The sequence below is a fragment of the Cyphomyrmex costatus genome, unplaced genomic scaffold (genome assembly GCF_001594065.2).
Source record: "Cyphomyrmex costatus isolate MS0001 unplaced genomic scaffold, Ccosl1.0 scaffold1642, whole genome shotgun sequence".
Classification (NCBI taxonomy): domain Eukaryota; kingdom Metazoa; phylum Arthropoda; class Insecta; order Hymenoptera; family Formicidae; genus Cyphomyrmex; species Cyphomyrmex costatus.
Window position 1 is genome coordinate 10807 of NW_017275656.1, and position 9622 is coordinate 20428.

Consider the following 9622-nt stretch of genomic DNA (forward strand, 5'->3'; position numbering starts at 1 on the left):
AAAATATAAAAGTCGTTTATTGAGATTTGATTTGAAATTTATTTAATTTATACTAGCCCGTGCAATGAAAAATAATTGCTTGTAATTCCAGAGTACCAATCTGTTAATGACTCGGAAAAAGAACATGGCGGCCTGCTCTCAAAAGACTTTCGATGGATGGAATAAATGATTGAAATAGAAGTTATGAAAATGTTTTAGATTAAAAGACTTTAATCTTTCTTTAGTCGAATTTCTAATTTTTGTTTGAACTTCCGGTTTTGAGTTAGTTGATTATAGCATAGATAAGAAATTTATCAATTAACTCTGAAAAAAAAGTGACATCATTCTTACGGTGCAAGTACAAAATGTAATAGTGTTTGGAAGATTGATTTAAATATTCGCATTAATGACAGCAAGCCTCGATTGGTATTGTTGAGAATGACATAAGTAAAAGGAATTACAACATAATTTTGTGTGTTCACATCGTTATCGTTATGAAGCTTTTGAAAATACGGTGGGTCCTTATTTTATTCTAATCTAATCTTACTATTTAAATGTAATACCTTTCGCACTTCAAATATCGTAATCATAATTACTCCGTACATAAGAAAAGGGCATTTCAACATAATGTATTCACATCGTTATCGTTATGTAGCCTTTGAAAATGCGGTGGATCTTTATTTTATTCTAATCTAATCTTATTATTTATTATTTATAAGTAATACTTTTCGTACTTCAAGTGTCGAAAAAATTACTCCGTACAAAAGCTTCGACATTACTTCTAAGTGAACAACGAGAAACTCATCAGTCTTTAGAGAGCAGGCCATGTTTCCTTTTTCCGAATCATTAACAGATTGGTACTCTGGAATTACAAGCAATTATTTTTCATTGCATGGGCTAGTATAAATTAAATAAATTTCAAATCAAATCTCAATAAACGACTTTTTTATTTTGTGCACTAGAAGAATAACATATTGCAGAAATTTTTTAGAAAACTGTAATATGCAAATTGTAATCTGTTTTATTTATATGTATGTATGTTCATTTTGAATTTGCACCTTGAATGATCTATTAGTTACTTTTCGTGGAACATATTCAACATAGAAAATATATGTATGTTCATTGCAGTTATTTTCTAGAAAACTATAATATTTTAATTATAATCTGTTTTACTTATATGTAGGTATGTTCATACAATATTCCTGAAAACACATAATATGATGAGATATCGACGGTATTCGAATCATTATATGATCAAGACGAATGACAGTCTAATACCAAAGTGTTCAAACAAGCGTGCGATTATAGCTCAGCGTTAGCGTATTAGGTTCCCACCCAGAGATCTTAGGTTCGAATCCCGTCGATATGCATTTTCAGAAACATATATGTTCAATGTGTTATTATTATTAATTACATGATAAGAAAGATGATATATGTATAGTTAAATCGTACATAATACAAATAATTAAAAAAGAATTAAAAAATTAAATTAAAAATTTTTTTGGTTGAAATTGCTACTTCATCGTTATATGAATATTGTTCTAATGTAAGAAAAATATTACCGCAACATTAGTTTCAACGATATTTCATCATCATATGAATATTGTTCTAATGTAAGAAAAATATTACTGCAACATTAGTTCCAACGATATTTTATCCTTATATCAACATTGTTCTAATGAAATAAAAATATTATCGCAACATTAGTTGTAATGATATTGCAATTCCATATCAACATTACTGAAATCTCTAAATGTACGTCAAAGTTTGTTTACGATAACGTTATATACAACGTTAACAACTACATATTCCAAAATGTTACATGTTGTTAAATATCATTTCAATAACATTGCTGGAATATTATTTTGCTTACTGGGTAGTTAATAATATATTATAACACAGATTCCTATATATATATAGAGATCTAAAGTTGATATCTTTCATCGTATAAGCGTTTGTTTTCAGTACGTGCTTCTTCTGATATTGGCATTCTTATGTAACGATTAATATGACTTGCTATTAAAATTGATACTCGAAAAATGATTCTAGAAATAGTGGATTGTGAAACTTACAATACATCTCCTACAATAAGTTGTAAAAATAAAATTATTATACAGGGTGAGTCATATTTTAATACGCAAGTAATCTCGAAAAGATCAAGATTATATCATCGTAACTGAGATTTCATATGAAATGATAACATCATTTCAACATTATTGTGACAATCAAATTACATAATTTAAACAGAAAATAAGGCATATTCTAACTTGAAAACTTGCTGTTGCATAAAAGCGTAAGCAGATCAATAATTGTATCACTGGGGATATTGGTAATCCACGATTATATATTTTTGCGAAACCTTCTTCAATTAATGGCAAAATGCCAAACATAACAGAGTTTTTCGAAAAACGAAATCTTTTTTTAAACTCCCGTTCATTAAAGAATTCAAATGGATTTTGACCATCACGGATATATTTTTTGAGAGCACGAATTTGTATCTCGCCTTCTTCACTTGAGGAGTTAATATCCTGAATTTCAACAATCTCAAAATTATCTGGATCCATTATTACTATAAAATAATATAACTGAATTATGCTATGCACTCTCGTTTCCGCTATTTATACTCCTTTTACGTATATGATTTTTACTGAAGTCGTCCTTCGACTCGACTTGTCGAAGACAATCTTATTTACCAATATACAATATATCAAATAAGATAATCTTAAATGACTATGAATTCATAACCAATAAGTCAATCTCAAGCTCGTGCTTAGAACAAATGAGATACGTTTATTAATCATGTCGCGATTGCTTAAGATGCTCTGAAATAAGATCGTCTTCGATAAGTTTTAACTTGAGGTTTTACTCAAGTACCATCTTATTTTTCGACTATGAATCTAAGGCTGAAATCACACGGTAAGGAATAGAACTGCGGAATAGAGAGTGCGTCATTGAAGCAACCAATCAGTGCTAGAAAGCAAAATGCGGAATAACGCTGATTGGTTGCTTCAATGACGCACTCTCTATTTCGCAGTCCTATTCCGCATCGTGTGATTTCAGCCTAAAGGGCATCTTAAAACTGAACTTAAGACGGTCTTGAATATAAGAACGGACTATGAATACCGCCCACCGTGTATCATATGTTTGATAATTGCGTAATTGTTCGTGCTATCACCTCTAGGTCGAACAAGTAATGTCGTCGAGTTAGAATTCTCCGTATTTGTTAGAATCAGAGCATGTTTGATATATTAGTGGTTGCTACGGGGTTTGTCGTGCATCATATCGAGCCCTGGCTCATAGTTTTCGCCTGCTGCCGCAACCGGCACTTTTCGAGCGTGCAGGGGCTTCGGCGATCCTTTCGGGCGTTTCCGGGCGTCGTCGAACGCATTCGTTTTACCGGCTTGTTTGTGCAAGCCAGAGTGGATTAATCGCGGTCATCATACAGATCGGTGGTATTGTACGACCAACAAATAAAGTCTCGAAAGGTATATCGCGAGTGGTTTTCATGTACAACCCTTCGATTCACGTCCTTCATTGTCTCAACGGTGGCTGCCACAGCAATCAGTGGCTTCTTATTTACGAGAACTGCAGAGACGCGTTGTCTCGACCACGCTTCCCGATTCCGAGCATTCCGGGAAGACGCGTGGGGCCAGACGCTGCTAAAAATCAGCCGGGCGTCAACGGCCAATTCACAAATACTGAACATTTGGTCCTTCGAGCCGGATTATCTAATAATCCACCTCGCCACCGTGAGTACGACATAAGCATCCGAGACTCGCCGACTGTCGGCACAGACCGCATTCCACGCCGGTTGCTCAGCCATTAGCAACCGCCACATCCACGGCCCATCGAGGCTCGTAAGCAGAGTTTTGAGGCTTGCAAACAGAGTTTTTAACTGGATAATCGGCATCTGCCGCGTGCAACAGCAGCGGCGGCCATTAAGTCAATCAGGCAGCAGCCATTAGTACGAGACGGCGGACTTTCATCGCCATCTTGCCATATCGTCCATTTCCGGCGACTTCGTCTCTCACCAGAAGGAAGCAAGGAAGGAAGGAAGGACTGTTCGGCACATCATCGACGACTGGCGTCTTCGTGCGGCCATACGCAAACGACCTATTGTAAGGTAGAGGCAACTATCAGTGTCAGTGCCGATCGAATTGCAGGGTCATAGTCATTTTCCTTTTCGCGCGTCATGGCGAACAATAACGACGGCGATTCCGTCTCTTTCAAGCGCAGGCGCGGTACGATTCTCGCGGCATGCACGCGGATACGCACATTCGCGGAGTCCGTGACTTCCGTGACGCCGTCCATCGCGGCACAGCTCGAGGAACGCCGATCTAAGCTCGACGGTTATTGGTCAGAATACGATGCCGTGCAAACGAGATTAGAGGAGCAGGACGAATCCGAAGCGGCACATCGCGTCGCGTTCGAAGATTCATATTACGCGTTGTCGGCGCGGATACGCGAGATGCTCAATCCGACAACGGCGTCGCGCGCTGCGGCTTCACCTTCGCCATCGTTTTCCGGTAGTGCGGCCACGCATAATTTTAGTCATATAAGGCTGCCTAAATTAGAATTGCCAAAGTTTTCCGGGAAATATGACGAATGGTGCCCCTTCTTTGACAGCTTCAATTCTCTCATTCATGTAAACGCGTCGTTAAGCGACATTCAAAGGTTGCAATATCTTAGGGCTTCTCTCACCGGAGATGCGGCTCAAATAATTAGCGCGCTAGAAATTTCAAAAGCAAATTATGCAGTGGCGTGGTCCCTCCTCAAGGATCGCTATGATAACAGATGTGCCATTGTTCAGAGCCACATAAAGGCTATTATGGAATTCCATCCATGGCAAAGGAAAATATTTCCGAACTGCGTCAAATCGCAGATGGCGCCAACAGGCACATACATGCCCTACGGGCGCTAAATCGTCCCACATCACATTGGGATGATTTATTAGTGTACATTTTAAGCTCCAAACTCGATGCGCTTACCTCGAGAGAGTGGCAGCTGTCATTGACCGGTACCGAATTACACACGTTAAAACAGTTTACAGATTTCATCGCTCATTGTTGTGTAATGCTCGAAACTAGTAGCAAAGCAAAAAATGTAAATCCGCGATCACAATCGCAAGCAAATACGAAGCATCAATCCTGCGTGGCGTCCATAAAGGCGAAGTGCGTGTTTTGCAAATCCGAGCATCTCGTGTATCATTGCGAGGGGTTTTTAGCATTGCCCGTCCCACAAAGGATCTCAGAAATTAAGAAACGCAAAATTTTTGTCAATTGTTTAAGAGCGACAGATCATGTTGCAAATAAATGCCCTTCAGGCAGTTGCAAGGTTTGCAAAGGCAAGCACAATACATTGCTACATATACCAGCCGCAGCATCGGCTCAATCTAATCCGCCCGTGGAACAGAGTCGTGTCGTTGACGAAACGGCATCTGCGGGTGGCTCCACCGCCATCGTCATGAGCAACAGTATCGCCTCTGATCACAGTGACGTGATGCTCTCAACCGCGATCGCATTCGCATACGACAGTGAGGGTCGGCGTAAGTCCTGCCGCATATTATTGGACTCCGGCTCTCAGGCTAATTTCGTTTCGCGACGGTTCATGGAATCATTCAATATTAAAGCTCGTTCCTCAGACGTATCTATATCTGGTATAAATAATACCACCACGCGGTCATTCCAGGCAGCTAACATAAGGCTACATTCGCGCACAAATGCATTTAGCTTTGCATTAGACTGGATTGTCACAGAGCGCATAACCGGTAGGCTTCCGGCAGTTTCGTTTAAGAGAAACGCCTTTGAGATTCCTCATAATTTCGAGTTGGCCGACCCCCAATTTCACGTCGCATCGGAAATTGACGTCCTGATTGGCGCAGAGCATTTTTGGAATTTGATTTGCGTTGGGCAGATAAGGGCATCGTCAGCGTGCCCTACATTACAAAAAACGCGTTTCGGGTGGAGCTTAGCCGGTCGATCGCACAACCCATCAGGATCGTCATCAAATATACATTCTTTTCACGCATCAATTAGTAACGTGCAATTACATGATCAACTCTCACGCTTTTGGGAGATAGAAGACATTGCTACGACCTCCAGCGTTCACACTGCTGATGAGGCATTCTGCGAACAACATTTCGTGCAAAACGTGTCTCGTGCCGAGCAAGGCCGATTCGTTGTTAAATTGTCCTTTAAGGGGCCTATGCCTCCTAAATTCGTCGGTGACAGGGACATCGCGTTAAAGCAACTTAGGGGCATCGAAAAACGCTTTAACCGTGATCCACAATTGAAAGAGCGATACTCGCAATTCATAGACGAGTACAGCGCCCTGGGTCACATGAAGAAGATCAACGAAGGGGGCGGAGAGGTTTCGGAATCCTTTCACCTGCCTCATCATTGCATTACCAAGGCGCCAGCCTCTGGTAAATTCCGTGTCGTCTTCGACGCTTCCGCCAAGGACGCGACTGGCGTCTCATTAAATGACGTCCTCATGGTCGGTCCTACTGTCCAACAGGATTTGTTTACCATTCTGGTACGCTTTCGAACATTTCGTTTCGCTCTATCAGCCGACATAGTGAAAATGTACCGCCAGGTGTTGGTGCATCCGTCGCAAACAAATTATCAGCGCATTCTCTGGCGCAACCAGTCCACTTCGGACATCATAGTTTACGAACTTCTCACTTTGACGTATGGTACATCGCCTGCGTCGTTTTTAGCCACGCGATGTTTAAAGTGGTTATCCGAGCATTGTGCAGTCAATTGGCCTCGCGGGGCCACGTGCGTCGGGCGTGATTTCTATGTCGACGATATGCTTACCGGGGCGGACACAATTGATGAGGCATTAGCAATCCGGGATGAAACAATCGAAGTGTTACGCTCTGCCGCCTTTGAGCTCGGTAAATGGGCCTCTAGCTGCCCCGAGTTATTAGCCGGAGTGAAAAATCAGAATAACGACCCGGTTATAATTCATAATGGTCCGGAATCGTCTGTATTAGGCATTCATTGGATCCACTCACAGGATACCTTCCGTTTCTATTACGAGCCTGACGACAATTCCATGATACCATCCAAACGAATCATATTATCAGAAAATTCCAGAATCTTCGATCCCCTTGGTCTTCTGGGGCCGGTGACCGTGCGGGCCAAGCTAATTCTTCAGGAGCTCTGGCAACTCGGCATTCACTAGGATGAATCGGTTCCACAGGAATTGCACGCGAGGTGGGCGGCCATCAGGTCGCATTTGGCTGATATCAATCGGCTCAATATTCCCCGTTGCGTCAAGCATTCTATTGATTCTCGATTAGTGCAGATACACGGCTTTTGTGACGCGAGCCAGCAGGCAAACGGAGCGTGTGTTTATCTGCGATCAGAAATTCCAGACGGTAACTACCGGATCGAGTTACTATGCTCTAAATCTCGGGTGGCGCCTCTCAAAGTGCTTTCCCTACCGCGTCTCGAGCTTTCGGCAGCACTATTGTTGGCGAGGCTGATGCACAAAATTAAATCAGTATTCGATGTGACCGATATCCGAATGTATCATTGGTCAGATTCCACGGTCGTGTTAAATTGGATCGCGTCTCCGTCGCGAAGATGGTCTGTATTCGTGTCTCACAGGATTGGAGAGATCCAAAGTTTGACGGATCCGCGGAGCTGGCGTCACGTCCGATCGGAGGACAATCCGGCGGATCTTTTATCAAGAGGGCTCGACCCTCGAGATTTACCAGAGGCAACAACGTGGTGGCACGGGCCTACCTTCTTGCAACACAATTCTGACTTGTGGCCCGAATCCGCGTTCGTGTGCTCTCTAGATGACTTTCCGGAGCAGAGGAAGTGTATTGCGACTGTCGCGGTATTGGATCATTCTATCGTGGACGAGTTGCTAAACCGACATTCAAGGCTCACCAAAGCATGCCGCATCATCGCGTACTGCTTAAGATTTTCCAAGTCCCATCGCCCCCGCGAAATTTCAAGCGTTGTCTCTCATCATGAGATGCTTAACGCGTTACGAATCATATGCAAAGCGGTACAACGCCAGGCGTTCCCCGCTGAATACAAGGCCCTCAGCGAAGGCCGCGTTCTTCAGACGTCCAGCAATGTGCTGGCTTTATCCCCGTTCATTTGCAAGGAAGGGCTAATACGAGTGGGGGGGAGACTGGTCAACTCGGAGTTGAATTATGAGGCGCGTCATCCAATTTTATTACCGCGTAATCACGTTTTAACACGGCAAATAATATTGCAAGAACACGAGCGAAATGCTCACGCGGGCGTGCAGGCCACGATGGCGGCGGTGAGATATCGTTATTGGCCGATAGGATTAAGATCGGCCGTCCGAAAACTAATCAGAAGTTGCATGGTGTGCTTTAAAAGTCACCCAACTCAATCGGAGGCTATCATGGCAGCCCTACCGGCGGGACGGGTAACTGCTTCGAGACCCTTCATGCATTGCGGCGTGGACTATGCGGGTCCATTTATAGTGCGTGAATCTAAAAGACGAAATGCGCGTACGCATAAGGCGTACTTAGCCTTATTTGTGTGTTTTTCTACGAAATGTGTTCATTTAGAGCTCGTTAGCGATCTCACTACTGAAGCGTTCATAGCGGCGTTGAAGCGTTTCGTATCCCACAGAGGGAAACCATCTTGCATATATTCCGATAATGGAAAAAACTTCGTGGGCGCACAGGCGCAGCTCAAGGAACTCCGTGATTTTTTTACATAACGAGCAAGCGCAGCTCGAAGTAGCGCAACTCCTTCGCGATCAGGAGACCGATTGGAAGTTCATTCCGCCCAACGCGCCTCACTTTGGAGGCCTTTGGGAAGCCGCCGTCAAGTCCGCTAAGCGGCATCTTAGTCGAGTGGCCGGGAAGGCGTCGTTGACGTTCGAGGAATTGCAAACAACTTTTTGCGAAATAGAGGCGATTTTTAATTCCCGTCCTTTCACTCCTCTAAGTGAGGATCCGAACGATTTAAGTTTTTTAAGTCCGGGCCATTTTCTGATCGGCACCGCCCTGAATAGTTTCCCCTATCACGATTTGACTAATGTTAACGAAAACAGATTGTTGCGTTGGCAGCGAGTCGAGCAGACGAGGCAGCACTTCTGGCGCAGATGGAGCCAGGAATACCTGAACACCCTCCAGGAACGAGGCAAATGGAGAGCTAACAAAGGCGAACAACTGCAACCAAATCAGATGGTTTTGATAAAGCAACAAGGACTGGCCCCTCTCCAATGGTTGTTGGGCCGAGTGGAGAAGATCCATGCAGGATCTGACGGAGTCGCGCGAGCGGCCACTGTCCGCACGGCAAATGGACAATATACTAGGCCGTTAACTAAAATCGCAATTCTCCCTATAGATAAATAGCGTTCATTTTGTACTAGACATAAGTTAGCATTAAGACGGTTCGTTAAGAACAATTCATATTTTACTCGTGCTAATCTTGAAAGTAGCTCCTTTCAACGGGGGCGGCGTTTGTTTGATATATTAGTGGTTGCTACGGGGTTTGTCGTGCATCGTATCGAGCCCTGGCTCATAGTTTTCGCCTGCTGCCGCAACCGGCACTTTTTGAGCGTGCAGGACGCTCTCGCGGGGCTTCGGCGATCCTTTCGGGCGTTTCCGGGCGTCGTCGAACGCATTCGTTTTACCAGC

General features: G+C 43.3%; 3 protein-coding genes across 3 annotated transcripts; all 3 read left to right on the top strand.

Moving 5' to 3' along the window:
* The first annotated feature begins 4171 nt into the window (after positions 1-4171).
* Positions 4172-4900, top strand: LOC108771784 (uncharacterized). The gene has a single exon (XM_018537146.1). It carries the CDS (start codon positions 4172-4174, stop codon positions 4898-4900), a length of 729 nt encoding a protein of 242 aa, XP_018392648.1.
* Positions 4901-5052: 152 nt separating this feature from the next.
* Positions 5053-7167, top strand: LOC108771785 (uncharacterized). The gene has a single exon (XM_018537147.1). The coding sequence runs from the start codon at positions 5053-5055 to the stop codon at positions 7165-7167; it is 2115 nt and encodes a 704-aa protein (XP_018392649.1).
* Positions 7168-7512: 345 nt separating this feature from the next.
* Positions 7513-9337, top strand: LOC108771786 (uncharacterized). Its single transcript, XM_018537148.1, has 2 exons — positions 7513-8495; positions 8662-9337. The coding sequence occupies exons 1-2, from the start codon at positions 7513-7515 to the stop codon at positions 9335-9337; spliced, it is 1659 nt and encodes a 552-aa protein (XP_018392650.1).
* The last annotated feature ends 285 nt before the right edge of the window (positions 9338-9622 follow it).